General features: G+C 34.1%; 1 protein-coding gene across 1 annotated transcript in view; it reads left to right on the plus strand.

Moving 5' to 3' along the window:
• Positions 1–215: 215 nt before the first annotated feature.
• ZC2HC1A (zinc finger C2HC-type containing 1A) overlaps positions 216–15,770 on the plus strand; it is a 42,133-nt gene continuing 26,578 nt past the window's right edge. The window contains exons 1-4 of the mRNA XM_047073862.1: positions 216–219; positions 4,390–4,463; positions 6,574–6,690; positions 14,291–14,432. Of these exons, the coding sequence (XP_046929818.1) occupies positions 216–219; positions 4,390–4,463; positions 6,574–6,690; positions 14,291–14,432 (337 nt within the window). The remainder of the gene's footprint in view (positions 220–4,389; positions 4,464–6,573; positions 6,691–14,290; positions 14,433–15,770) is intronic.

Here is a 15,770-nt window from a genome sequence, read left to right on the forward strand (position 1 = left end):
AATATCGCCTTGATGAGAAAGGATTTCCGTTGAGGAAATAATAATATACTAATCTCTTTTTTAAGACTGAGGAAGTTCTGCCGTAAGAATACCCATTTATTTAATGTGGCATTTTCCAAACATGTGACCCTGGAGCAAGGGATTTGAGGGTGATTGGTCAAAATGGAAATGACTAGTCAGGTTCAGACTGAGTAGGAAGGGAAGTGCAACCAGAGATGGGTTATCAAGAAAATTCAAATCACTCTGAGATCAAGAAAGTACTTTAGAGAGAGGTAGAAGGTAGAAATGTGTGGTTAGAGAGGGTGCTTGGGCATTTTAAGAGTCAAATGTGGACCTTTACTAAATTGTTTCAACAGTGGTTGTTTTTGCTGAACTGGAGGGATGGACTAAAGAGGAGTGGAGGGTGAAGGTTATGTGGTGAGTAGGTTAAGTGTGAATGTTGAAATGTTGAAATCTAGGATGGGCTCAACAGGAAAAATCTTGGAGATACTAGAGATTATTGACCTGGAAGTAATTAAATTTTGAAAAGAATTGTTGGAAGAAGGTGGTGTGTAACAGATGCCATGTGCTGCAAAAGGAAGGTTTTGTTTTAAAGATTGCATTCAGATGAACAGTGACCAGAGGTGAGGAAATAGACATGCTGCACAGAGGCCAGAACTGTTCTGAATTTCAAGACTTCTTTTCTTTTGAAAATATTCTTTCCTATTTCTTAAATATGTACATTTTAGAATGTCATAATTGTCTTATGTAACCAATATATTATTTCACATCTCTATATATCTATATATTTATCATATAATATATAATATGTATATCATACTTATATATCACATCTTTATATGATATATATATGTGTGTGTAGTTACATATATATATGTAACAGCATTATATGAAGATATGTGTGTGTAGTTACATATATATATGTAACAGCATTATATGAAGATACAGTTTCAAGCTTTATGGTGCACGTTTGAAATTGCTAAATATGGTAATGCATAACAGAATCAATATTGTGTTTGTGATAACTTTTATAAGAGGTTACCTTCTTGAGAGTTTTAGAATATTAAAGTACTTTATTTACTTTTGTCCTTAGTTTGAATGCTTCTTTCAACAGTGCTTGCTCTCTGCTACAATAGTCAACCCTCTGCATATCATCTCTACTATATTTTTATAAGCCTCACAATTTGCTAGCTTTTGCCACTCAGGACAGATTAGTGGAGTTTGCCCGCATGCGCTGCAGAGTAGTATTTTTTTATTTCATTGATTGTGAAGCATTTTTATATATACCATCTTAGATGATCCCTTAAATTATAAGGTAGATTGAACAGATAATATCCTCATTTAACAAATTTTAAACTGAAGCTATTTATATGATTAGTCATACATTTTCTTGTTGAAGACATTTCCAACAAGGAGAGAGACATCATGTTCTTTGCAATAGTTCCTTGTAGATTCTCAGTTCTGTATGTAGACAAATGGAAGTGATTTTCTCAACATTCTACATGCTACCTGAAGCATTCATTCCACCATCTGCAATGGTCAGTTGGTTTAATCATCCTTACATATAACCATTTTTTTTTTAATTTAATACCGGTAAGAGAGATATGTTATCATCCATGTACTTTTCTTCCTAATGTGGTCTTAAGATAGATTTTATTAGATGAATATAGTATATTTATTATGATATATTAGAGATAGAAGGGGCCATGTAGCCCATTTAACCTAACTTTCTCATTTTATACAAGAGGAAGCTTAATCTTAGGTGCCCAGGGAGTCACAGTTCTATGTGATAGAGCTGGGACCAGTACTTTTTCTGCTAAGCTGTCATATCTTTTAATGAATACCGTTACAACAAAATTTGGCTTTGTGACTGAATCTAAGCTGCTTATCATGACTTGCTGGTAGAAGGAGGTGTTGACACTAACATACATACATGTGTTATATTTTGTGAATTATAGGGCAATCCTCCATGACCAGCTAATATAAGAGGGAAGAAATTATAACTTTACATTTTTATTTATTTTGAATGAAGTAATGACTTAATTTTTTTTTCTTCAGGATAATTGTTTTTAAATCCTTTCTCTTTAATGTGCTTTCCTCTTTTTTATACCTTTTAGAGATAAAGATTTTTCCTTTAAAGACAATTTGAACATATTTGATAACTTGTAATTAATCCCAGGAGTTGGATTTTATTATATGTTAGTATTGTAGTTGCTATTACATTAAAAAATGGGAGATGATTTGGTTCTTAGATATAGTGAAGAAGTAAATCATGTAGACTGTTAGCTTTATAGAACAGTGATTTTGTTATTTCATGCTGTGTCACTATGGCTTGATATGTGCTTGGCAAGTTGTGGGTGCTCACACAGGCACTCACATTATTTCCATGGGTTGAATTTATTTTTCTCAATAGTTAATTTTTATAAAATTTTGCTTTGTCATCTATTTAACAAGGAGATACTGAAATATACTTTTAAGCAAATAAAATATTTGATTCTTTTTAACATTTTGTATTAATGAATTTTTAAATCATTGCATAGAATTTAAGAGTATATGAAAACTATAAATAAGCAGCTTAATAGATTATGCATCATGTGATATCACTTTGACCATCATTATGAAGACATGCTTATCTTAATGTATGTAATGGATTCTATCTAGCAACTGCCTCAGCTTTTTAGATAGTGGAATTAAGTCCCTATAAATGAGGTTGCTCTCCCTAAATAACCTAACATGTGGTATTGGAGAAGGACAAATCATGCAAATCTTAGCTTTGCCTTTGTAGTGCCCACTGCTTAACTGCCACCATAGAGACATTGCCTCCATCTGAGATGACAAATAGTCACTGTCTACAATTAAAATAAGGTAGTGGAGTGTTAAGAGAATTAGAGAACACAGCAGTTTTTCTGGTACTGTTTGATTGTATTCTCAAAAATTTCTATTTTGATTCTTCTATTAGTTTTCTGTGAACTCACTAAATGTTTTGGAATAAATTATATGAAGTCCTAATTGTACTTTTTTCATGAACTTATTTAGGTTACTTCTAAAACAAAGTGGCTTCTATTTGTCTTTCATGTGATAAAACAATCAGTAAAATATTCAGCAGAAAATATGTTTAAGATACAGGTTCAAGTATCATTTTTAGAAAATTACAGATATGGAAATAAATTTAGGTTTGATGATTGGCTAGAAAATAAAATGACAAATTGACTCAGCTACGTAGAATTCCAAAGAATGTAGTTGTTTTTTTTTTAAATCAACTTAGTAACAAAATGTGTTGTATGAAAATGCGTGATAGATGTATTAAGTTTTGATTGAGTAAAAGTCTCAGCTACTTGTTCCTTATTTAATGAATTGTCAGAATATCTCAATTGTAATATCTCCATTGAATCCTAATATAATATTGTATGTATAAAATAATGAACAATTCATATAATGAGGGCAGCATAGTAACTAGATGATTTTTTCTTTAAAGCATTATACTTCCTGTTATCTGGTGTTAAACAGAACAAGATTCTTTTTATCTTAGACTCCTTAGATCGTCTCAGGAAGCCACCTCACTGATCACCAATGTTATATCTTAATGCTTTGAGGATTAATAATACGTATTATTAACCTTAAGGTAAACTTTTTTTTAAGGTTTGTTTACTTACTTTGAGAGAGACAGAGAGTACGAGCAGAGGAGGGGCGGAGAGAGAGGGAGAATCCCAAGCCGGCTTTGTGTGGTCAGCATACAGAACTCGAACTCACAAAACCCTGAGATCATGACCTGAGCCAAAATCAAGAATCAGACACTTAACCAGCTGAGCCACCCAGGCACCCCAAGATAAACTTGGTTTTTAACGTTTGGTAATTTACAGGAGAGATAGCCTATAAGTTCAGAGAATATGACAAATTGGTTTGGTTAAAATTAAAGAAAACTACATATTTCCAGCAATATGCATTTGGTTATCCTTAAATCATGACTTCAGTATTTGGCATGGCCTTTTTGACCACTGAGAACTTGTGGTTATCTTGTGCCCATTTTAATCAATAATATTGTTTATTCCAAAATGAAACAAGTCATTTTCCACAAGAATTCACAACTTGCATATGAAACCAAGGGAAGACATTGAAATTTGAAACTTTCACAATTTGAGCAAAGAATTTACTGATTGAATTCTTTTCTAAGGGCGCCTAGATGGCTACTCAGTCAGTTAAGTGTCTGATTTTAGCTCAGGTCATGATCTCACGGTTCATGGGTTCAAGCCCCGCATGGAGCTCTGTGCTGACAGCTCAGAGCCTGGAGCCTGTTTCTGATTCTGTTTCTCTCTCTCTCTGCCTCTCCTCCACTCGCACTCTATCTCTCTCTCAAAAATAAACATTAAAAAAAATTCTTTTCTGTTTCAGAAAATGGAAGTGTCCAAGTTGGAGAATTGTTACCATGCAAGATTTGTGGAAGAACATTCTTTCCAGTGGCATTAGTGAGTACCTTTTTCCTTTGGGTTATGGCAGATCTGTAATTGTTTGATACTTCAGGACAGCCATTACAGAAAGAACCTCTGTGGAATAATTAAAAGATATACTGGCCAGTGTTCTTTGTTAAAGATATCAGTTTCATCTAGATCTTTCTTCCAGAATGTTCTCTTTTTTTTAGAGTTTGGTCTTCAGAACTACTGTGTTAAAGTGTTCCTCTCTGGGAATATTAGCAAAACTAAACAAAAACTCTGAGAAATGCATAATAATGTATTTAAAGACAGAATGATATGATGTCTGGGATTTGCTTTAAAGTACTTAAGGAAAAAAAGCTAGTATAGATGACAAGATTGCTGAATTGTTGGTAATTGTTGATGAGGAAATAGGAGTTCATGACACTGTGCTCTTAATTTTTAAATATATTTGAAATATTCTGAAGAAAAATTGTTTTCAATTAAAAGTATACCTAAAATATATTATGCATTCTTTAGATACTTTTAGATATTTGATGTACACAAACATAAGCACTTTTAATTGATTTTACTATAACAATAGCCAACTAGAGAATAAGGGAAAAAATGCCTATGTACTAATAAAATACTTGATTTTTACTTTTAAATATAAATATACATTTATTAATATTTTGATGTAGAATAAAGAGTTTTCTTTGAATATGGATCTGCTGGCTAGAGTTCTGCCACAATCCAGAATGTCTATTACTATTTCCAGTTTGTTTCTTTAAAGCAAAGTGAGGATTTAATGATCCAAAATGTCCATCAGACTATGGACTTCTTATAAATAATATTTTTTTTTCCTTTGTCCTTTAAAAACATCTAGCCCACACTTAGTGATTTTTTTTCTTGTTACTATAATCAATTCACTGTTTTTCAAACTATTTTCAAAGCATTCAGCTCAGTTTACATAGGAAAAAAGTTGCCCTTTTTGCCTCATTTATTTATTTAATTAAATAATGTGATCACTATTTGGGAATAAGCGCTACATACTTTTGACACATACAACTCAATGTGAGAATAGACATCTATTAGGAAGTTGCCTGCTAGCCACACTTTTAGTTTTGTTCATATTTAAGAGATTTTTATTCTAATAGCTATAATTACAGTGCTTGTTGAAAATGAAAACTGAAAACATGTATATAGAACAATTGATTTCTGATTGTGTATTGAAAATATAAGAGGCTCCATGATACCAAACCAACCAGTTCTGAGGTTTCCTCTTTTCTCAGATAAAGTTCAACAGTTCTTGCTTGTTCAGTGTTTATCAAAATACAGAAGTAAAAAAAGTGCATATAGTGCACTGATGTCATTTGTTAACGTGTTTTATTTAGGGGAGGGGAAATGATTATCCATTAGGTTAACTGGAATCAGTTATGAGAGCTTCCATTGAAATGAATGCATGAAAGATTAAATGAATGAGCTGCCAGCTGTATTTAAAAAAAAAAAAAACAACACAAAACTATAGAAGTGGAAGGCTAGACAGCTCAAGAAAAATCCTTGGTAAAGAAAGGCAGAGAACTTGATTTCCAAAAGGGAAGAAATAGATGATTGTGAAGGAAATCGGACCACTGTGTCCTATCATTTTGTGTTAACTTTACATTAACATGCTACTGTTATGTTAATAATTTTAGTAGCCCAGACTACTACTATTCTGTTAATTTTTTGTGATCCTCACACTAATCCAGTCTCTGTTTACATTCTTTTTCTAGTATCTATTTTCATGTATTTAGTGATGAAGGGAATTTTTTTTTTCACTCAATAGCTTCAATTTGGTTACATTACATTTCCTTATTCTCAGCAGTATAAAAACTAGAATATTCAATAACTTAATAAAATTTTGGAAGAGTATTTTTCTATACTCTCTTGTTGTATATAGTAATTGTACTTTCTTGAGAAAGATAACTTACAGCATGCATCATATATACTTTTTAACAATTTTAAAGCAAAATACGTCTTATTTATGTTTTATTTATTTATTTAATTTATGTTTTATTTTTATTTCATCTTCCAGTTTTTAAATTGGTCTCAAATGGCAATTTAAAGTTTTTTAGAATTCCCTTCTATAGAAAAGAAAATGATACATTGCATTTATTCATCTTGACAGAAAAAACATGGACCTATTTGCCAGAAAACTGCCACTAAAAAACGGAAGACTTTTGATTCAAGCAGACAAAGAGCTGAAGGAACTGATATTCCAACAGTAAAGCCTCTTAAACCTAGGGTAATTACATAGCTTTTTGAATAGTATGGACTTTCCTGCTATATATATTGAAAAAAAAATTGTAATTATCTGTTGTGCTAAGATTGAAAATTAAGGAGAATTGTTTCATGTTTTCAGTTTATAAATGATCAGAAAATTGTTTATTTTAAACTTCTGCAAAGAAGAAACCAACTACTGTCTAAAAACCTATTACACTGAGGTTTTTATAGCATTGGAAAGTCAATTGCTTAGTTGTAGGATGAAAATAATTTAAAAGTTTTCACATATTCTTTTTAAGTCATTGTCAATTACTTCAAACATAAGTTAGGTACTGTGTATAAGTTTAAGTGTCATATCAGTAGTATAATCCCTATATGCAAAAGTAAAGCTATAATTTATAGATACCTTAGTATAATAGAGACTGATTATTTCGATTGTCAGTAATTGTGATCTTATGCTTTCTGGGGAAGTTTGATCAGTTACTCATCTGTCCATGTATAGCCATTGTCAGCTTGTTTTCTTTGAAAGCAGTGAATCTGCTTTCATAATCTCTCCTTAATGCTAGCTGTGATATGTTATATTGCTAACAATAAATCACATACATACTTTGTTGGGCATAGTTTTAAATAGTTCAGTGAAATAGTAAAAATTTGAGTACCTCATTGTATGGGTTCTACTTCAGTGATAATGACTTCTTCTTGTGCTACAGGAAAACATTTCCCAGTGGGGCAATTAATCTTACAATAAAATTATTTGACAATAGAAAAATCTAATGTTCATCTTTGTTTTTCAGTCTGTGACTGTTTAAGTCAAGAATAGTGAAATTTGAATAATGTACATAAACCATTATTTGAAGTTTTTCTTAGTATGTCTTCCAGATATATGATTATATTGGCTTTAATTAGCTAAGATAGTTAAACTATCTATTGTTTATTGAAAGTTTTGGAGGCAATGTAATATAGTGGGTATAAAAATGAAAGCTGGCTCAAGAGCAGCCTGCCTGGATTTAACCCTTACTCTGTTACTTACCATATTGTGTTGGACAGGTTACTTAATCTATACTTTTCTTTATCTGTAAAGTGATTGTAATGGTAGTATCTATCTTGTGGGGTTCTTATGAGGATTACATTGAGTTTACCCATGATGATGTCTCAATAAATGTTAGCTATCCTATTTCTTTTTAAAGGAGAAGCGTTCCAATAGTGAAAAATTAAGCCTCAGATAAAAGCAAGGTAAAAACCATTGCTTTGCATTAAGTAGTTTAATTTCTTGGTACTTAAAATTGTGGTTTATAGAACAATAATGTCAGCACTATTTGGGAACATGTTAGAAATGCAGAATCTCAGGTCCCACCCAGACATACTGAATTAGAATCTGCATTTTAACAAAATCCTTGGGAAGACATATTCATGTTAAAGTTTGAAAATCAGTATATTAAGACTTTTTTTCCCTTGATGTTTTCATAATTCTTTCCTTGTCTGTGTATTTTGTGAATTTGACTTTGATATGCCTTGGTGATGGTGGGTTTTTGTTGAATCTAATGGGAGTTCTCTGTGATTCTTGGATTTTGATGTCTGTGTCCTTCCCCAGATTAGGAAAATTTTCTGCTATAATTTGCTCATTTAAACCTTCTGCCCCTTTTTCTCTCTTCATCTTCTGGGAGTCCTATGATTTGGATGTTATTCCTTTTTAATAAGTCACTGAGTTCTCTAAGTCTTATATCATGATCTTTTACCTTTGCTTCCCTCTTTTTCCCTGCTTTCTTATTTTCCATAATTTTATCTTTTAAAAAAATTTTTTTTTCAATGTTTATTTATTTTTGGGACAGAGAGAGACAGAGCATGAACAGGGGAGGGGCAGAGAGAGAGGGAGACACAGAATCGGAAACAGGCTCCAGGCTCTGAGCCATCAGCCCAGAGCCTGATGCGGGGCTCGAACTCCCGGACCGCGAGATCGTGACCTGGCTGAAGTCGGACGCTTAACCGACTGCGTCACCCAGGCGCCCCCATAATTTTATCTTTTATATCGCGATTTGCAGCTCTGCTTCATCCATCCTTGATGTTGTGGCATCCATTAGAAATTGCTTCTCGGTTATAGCATTTTTAATTTAGTCCTGAGTAAACTTTATTCTCTTATCTCTGCAGAAAGGGATTCTATGCTTTTTGCAACTGCAGCTAGTATTCTTATTATTGTGGTTCTGAATTCTAGTTCAGACTAGTTCAGACATCTTGCTTATATCTATGTTGATTAAGCCCTGGCTGTCATTTCTTCCTGTCCTTTCTTTTGGGGTGAATTACTTTGTTTTGTCATTTTGGAGGATAGAAAAAAAATTAATAAAATAAAAAATAAAAATTAAAAACAAAACAAAAAAATCAAATAAAGGGAGCTAGATCCTAGGTGTGTTTTGGTCTGTTTGTTGAAAAAAGCTTGACAGGATAGAGAAAAAAAGGGAAAGAAAAGAAAAAAAAAAAGGTAAGAAAAAATTTTTAAAAACTATATAATAAAGTAGAATAAAATGAAATAGAATAAAATATTTTAAAAAATAAATAAAATAAAAAAATAAAAATAATTTTTTTCCTTTCTGTACCCAAGAAAGAGGAAGGAAAAAAAAAGAAAAAAAGTCAATTTAAGCAAAAACAGAAACAAAATGAATAAATGAACCAGCAAACAGAATGAAACCTGAATGAAGTTACATCCCATTTCCCCTAGAACTGAAACTATGAAGCCCTCTATAGTCTGTACACTAAGGAAGTGGAGGGACTTGTCCTGGTCTTCTAGGGGATGTGCTTGGGGGGGGTGCAGTTGGGAGGGGCTTGGTATAACAGCTCCGTTCTCCACTAGGTTGTGCTGCTTGGCTTACTGGGGTAGATCAGTGTGATGCCTGTGTGCATGAGAAGTGGAAATGGCTTCACCCAGCTCCCTAGTCTCTGACACAGGAACTTGGCACTCTTCACCAACCAGCAATCAAGCACCCCTTCTTTGTTTCAGGCCTCCATCCACTCCTTGCTTCTGCCCTGCCCGTGTCCAAGTTGTCCATTTGCTAGGCAGCACTTCCCTTTGGAGTTTTATCTCAGATAGGGTTTGTTTCAAAACCCCACACTTTAAAGACCTCTGCTTGGACTTGCACCAACTCTCTGGCAGAGAATCTTGCTGAACAATGGCTGGGTGCTGGCTTGCCCCCAGAAAACATTCATGTGATCGCACAGCAGCAGAGGTTCAGAGATTATGGCAAATCACAATGCATAGCCAGTGCCAGGTTTCACCACACTCTGACGTCTTTGTCCCAATATCAGGAAACATGGCTACTCTCCAGGGTCCACTGGGACCTTTGCCTGTGAGAAAGCCATATGGCCTCTACCAAATGCACTCCAAGTGGGGGAACCATTTCTCCCCATGTGGCACATGAATCCCTCAGACCCCATTTCCTGCTCCTGGGGATTCGCCCTACTTCCTCCCAAGCTCTGCCAGGCACTGAGTCCCAGAACTTCAGACTCTGTACTCCACTGTTTATGGAATCTTGGTGGTATTGAAACCCTCTCCTTTCTTCACATTAGCGGTTATGGAGAACAAATTTCTTGTTCAGTCTCCTGTGAGTGTTTTCACTCTTTCTCTCCAGCTACTTTTGCAGGAATGCTTTTCTTGCATGATCCCGATGCACTGCACTCTCCCCCCTTACTCTTTCTCTGTTCTCTGCAAAAACAGCTCCCAACCCTCCATGGCTTTTCTCTCCCCCAGTTCACCTCTCTGTACTGCATCCTGCCGAGTTCTGTGGCTCAAGTACCCAGATTGTTGTGTTAATCCTCACATCAGTTTCCTAGGTGTTCAAAATGGTTTGGTGCTGACCTAGCTGTGTTTCAGTGACGAGGCAAGCTGAGGGTCTCTATGCTGTCCCACCATCTTAACTCCTCCCCCTTGAAAATCTGTGTATTAGAAGATTTAAACATCATAGTGTAGTTCTGTATCTGTATCAAGGAAATACTACAAAATCATAAGCAGAGTGGAGTAAAGCAGATACAAACTCCATTTTGGGAGAAACTAATCCACAGACTACAAAATATTTGTAAGGGCTGCCCAAAGCAACTGAATGCCAGGAGAACCTACCCACAGAGGAAGTGTAGGAAGTTGCGGAGGGACCCATGGCCCAGAATGGGAACCTGCCACCTCGATGGTGAAGGGTCTCCTCACCTTAAAGGTGACTCCTTATGTGAGAGGAGTCTAATCAGGAAGTATATATCCCTTGTTTACTATAGCCAAAGCAGGAACTGGGGTGAGTACAGGACCCTGGATGGCCAGGAAGTGGAATGAGCCTCGCTTAATTTGAACAAAAGCCAGAAAGGAGGAAGTAGGGAGAAGAGGCACAGAGTTGAAGAAGCCCAATGTCAGAAGATCTCCAAAAGCACTAATGAAAATAAAATACCCTTTCTGAAGGTAAGGGGCCCACTCTAAAGAGCTAGGTCCTATTTTTTTTGAAGTGGTTAGTATGGTTACTGAGGGAAGCATGGCTGGCAGCAGTGGCCTTCCTGGACCCATATTGTTTTAGAGAAGAATGAGAGGTGTGTCTTGTAATCATGGAGAGGCCTTATTTACATGTGTATCTACAAAGGAGAAGAGAGCTGTTGGTTTGTGTAGCCTGGAAAGGGACTGTGGACCTCTCCTTCTCTGCAGAACCTCTTGTAAATAGCTGTACCAGGAAAAACTAATTCATTCAATGATGAATAATAATAAACCACACAAGGATGCTATGAGAAAAAAGGTAGAGCACCAAAACTTACCAGTAGATGAGTTATACTCATGGAGCAGATGAATGTTGTATTCAGACCTTTCACTATTAAATAAGAAACTTTAAAGGGTCAGTTATCTCCAGTATCTAAATTTGCTTGTATTTAGTTAAGGTTTTGCATCTATCTTCACGAGAGAGGTGAGTTTGTCATTTTTCTTTCTATCAAATTTTTGTTGCTTTTGTACACCTAATTGGAAAATTGTTCTCTTAGTTTTTTTTATTTTTTGAAAGAGTTTTAAAAGATTGATACTCTTTCTTTTTCTTTTTTGTTTAATTCTTTTTAATATTATTTATTTATTTTGAGAGACACAGAGAGAGACAGCATGAGCAGGGAGGGATAGAGAGAGAGGGAGAGAGAGAACCTGACAGCACAGAGCTCGGCTCAATCTTATGAACTGTGAGATCATGACCTGAGCTGAAATCAAGAGCCGGCCACTCAACCAGCTGAGCCACCCAGGCACCTAATGCTATTTCTTTCTTAAATGTCTGTAAGAATTCAACAGTAAAGGCATCTGGGCCAGAAGTTGTCTTGAGGTTTTTAAATAATAGATTCATTAAAAAAAATTAATGTAAGACTGTTGTGATTTCCTGTTTCTTCTGGTATCCCTTTTGTGGTGTTTGTCAAGGATAGTGTTCATATAATGTGGTCGAATTTATTAGCATAAGGTACATTATAGTACATATCTTCATTTTTCCTCATGTTTATAAGAACTCTATCGTGTACTATTTTCCATTCCTTGGTATTTTGTGTTTTCTTTTTCTCCTTACTAGTCCTGCTTATTACTCTTTTTAAAGAACCGTCTTTTGACTTTGCTGATTCAATGTATATTCTTGACTTAAAAAATAAAGACATAATAGAGATAGTTGGGTGTTTCAATAATATGACACAACTAAACCTATTGTAGCACAAGTGCCAGCATTATGCATATGGAAAGATACTTAGAGGTGGCGTTTAAAGATAGGAACAAGATTAAACTCTAACCAATATAGTAATTGCTATAACAGACACAGTTAGATGTTAGATGCATAGAGATTAGAAAAGAGAAAGTAAAAGTAGCATTATTAGATGATATGCCTGGAAAACTCCAGAGAATCAACTGTTAAATGATTATAAACAGTAAGAGAAACCAGTGAAGTAATGAGATATAATGCTCATTTTACAGAATTCTGAGATATACAGAAATTACTGAGTATCATATGTCAAGAAACCCCTTGAAACATAAAAAAGAAGAAAAGACTCTCTATAAAAAAAATAACACAAAATAGAAAATATCTAGGAATTATATAGGTATAAGGTATAAGGTATGCATTATGCCTTATAAGGTATGAGACTTCCACAAAGAATACTTTAAAAAAACTGAAAAACACAAACACTTCTTTAAATGAAAATATCTCATGTTTTTGGGTAGGCAGGTTCAAAAAAATAAAGGTATTAAGTTCCTTAAGTTGTTTATGAATGCAGTGTTTAATTTTTTCAGTTAAAATATAGTTTAAAAAAGTTAGACAAGCTGATTCTAAAGTTCATATGGGAAAATGTACATAACAAGAATAACCAGAAAAGATAGAAAAAGAAGCAGCCTAAAGTAGGGTTATCCTATCAGATATTAAACTAGTATTATATTATAAAGTCTTAACATTTAAAACACTGATACTAACACAAGGATAATCAGAACAGTGGAACAGAAGAGAAAGTTCAGAAATACCCAAATACAAAAGAGAATATGATAAAAGTTATCAGTTCAATGTTGAGAAAAGTCAATAAAGGATACTGAGACAGACAGCTGCATAGCCATGTTAAAAACAAGAAATAAAGTTGAATCCATACATCACACCATAACTCATGATAAATTCCAAATGAATGAAAGATTTAAAAATTTTAAGTAAAACCATGAAAATTCGGGGGGGGGGGGCGGGAAACATGGGAAAATTCCATTTACCTTAGTGTGAGGTTGGGTCTTGCTAACAATGACTACAAATCTGGAACTCATAAAAGAAACAAATAAACTGTATTTTAAAATAATTACTAATATCAGAACAGCCTTAGACAAGCTCATAAGATAGCCATATTGCAGGGGAGGGCTGAAGCTAGTCTCCTATAAAGAGTTAACTAGAAATTGTTAAAAATAAGACCAGTGACCCAACAGGTAATTTGACTAGGCACATAAATGGTTCACAAAAAAGGCAGTGCAAATGATTCTTAATGATACGAAAAGATGCTCAATTCACTTTTTATAAGAGAAAAGCCAGCTAAAACCAAAGAGAGAAGTATTTTTCACCTCTCCAGTGAGTTAAAAAAAAATAGAAGTTTAATAACATACTCTGTTGGAGAAAGCATAGGAAAATAGGGAAATTACCCTGTTAGTGGAGCTTAAATGGATGTAACACCTACAGAAGTCAATTTAGCAGTGTTTTTAACAATTACAATTGCATTTTAAAAATCGCATATAATACAATTACATGAAGTTTATTTTTAAAATTATAAATTTGGGGAGAAAGTCACTTAAGGACTTCTAATAAGAGAACATTTAAAATAACATAGCATTTCCTCAAGTTTTATTTCAGTTATTTTTTATTTTTTATTATTTTTTTTAATGTTTATTTATTTTAAGAGAGAGAGTGTGTGTGTGAATGCGAGTTGGGGAGGGACAGGGAGAGAGGGAGAGAGAATTCCAAAGTGGCCCCATGCTCAGCACATAGCCCAGTGCAGGGCTACATCTCACTACCCTGAGATCATGACTGGAGTCAAAATCAAAATTAATGCTTAACCAACTGACCCGTCCAGGCGCCCCTCAACTAATTAAAAAAATGTTTTGAAATGGGTTTTTCTTTATTTCTGTATAGCCTGAACCACCAAAGAAACCATCTAATTGGAGAAGAAAACATGAAGAATTCATTGCCACCATAAGAGCAGCTAAAGGCCTTGATCAGGCACTTAAAGAGGGTGGAAAACTTCCTCCTCCTCCTCCACCTTCTTATGATCCTGGTATGTGGAATATTGTTGACAGAAATGTTCATATGGAGAGGAAATACTGATCGAATTTTTATAAATTTAAATTGTTATTAAAGTTAATGTATAATTATGGAACTTGAGGAAGCATAATCTTTAAAAGTTTAACTATAAAATAATGCTGATTTTTTCAGACATTTAGGCTTATAAAGACACATCAGTGTTGAACATAGAAATTCATTTTCTTTTTATTTCAATACTGTTATTTACACATAAAGCATTATAATATCATTTGAAACATTATTATAGTCACTTTCAAATGTTAATATACCAGGAAATATTTGAAGATGCTCACTATCAATTGAAATGTAGTCATTTGGTAAGATTCAGATTGTTTTGTTGCCTGATGCCTTTGGTATCTTCTTATCTGGGAAGGAAAAAAAACATACTGTTGTTTCTAAGAGGTACATGTTTATGTAGGGAAACCACCATAAAAATTCATTTACCTAAATTATGCCTTAATTTCATGTATTATTATACTTTCTTCATTAGGTAGATAAAAGTTGCTTATCTGTTGTTACCAAAAGCAAGGTAAGATGCTGGCAACCTCATATAAGATACTGAGATATTGAAAGATTTAAAATAACACAATTGACACTTGGACATTGACTATTAGAGTAGTCTGAAGAGGTAGTTATTTTAATATAACAAGTTAGCTGCATTAAATTGTGTTAGTATTGTGATTGAGATTTATTTCTCAGTAAAGAAAAGTCTTATAAAATAAGTCGGGGAGATGAAAAGTGCAGCATAGGGAAATAGAGTCAATAATATTGTAATTACATTGTATGCTGACAGATGGTAATTACACTTACTGTGGTGTGAATTGAGTAATGTACAGAATTGTGGAATCACTGTGTTGTACACCTGAAACTAATGTAACATTGTATGTCAGCTATACTTCAATAATATATATATATTTTTTAAAAGGAGTCCTGTAGAAAACCTAGATATGATCGTTTTTAACGTTTTATTGTAGTGAAGAGGTTAACAAACTATTTCTCTAAAGGGCCAGATCGTATCGTAATGAGGTATATTTTTATCTTATCTGTTGGAACTTCGAAGAGAAAATAAAACTGTATAAAGTCAAACTATTTCTTGACAGTTTTATCCTATTATTATCATTATTTATTATTATTATTTTTAGTGAGAGAGAGTGCTAACAAGGAAGAAGGGCAGAGGTGGGGAGAGAGAGAGAATCTCAAGCAGGCTCCATGCTTAGCATGGAGCCCAATGTGGAGCTCAATCCCACGACCTTGGGATGACCTGAGCCAAAATCAAGAGTTGGACACTCAACCAACTGAGCTACCCAGGCGC

The sequence above is a fragment of the Lynx rufus genome, unplaced genomic scaffold, assembly GCF_022079265.1.
Source record: "Lynx rufus isolate CCGP_SWC_20201006 ecotype Redwood Valley unplaced genomic scaffold, mLynRuf1.p SCAF_12, whole genome shotgun sequence".
NCBI lineage: Eukaryota > Metazoa > Chordata > Mammalia > Carnivora > Felidae > Lynx > Lynx rufus.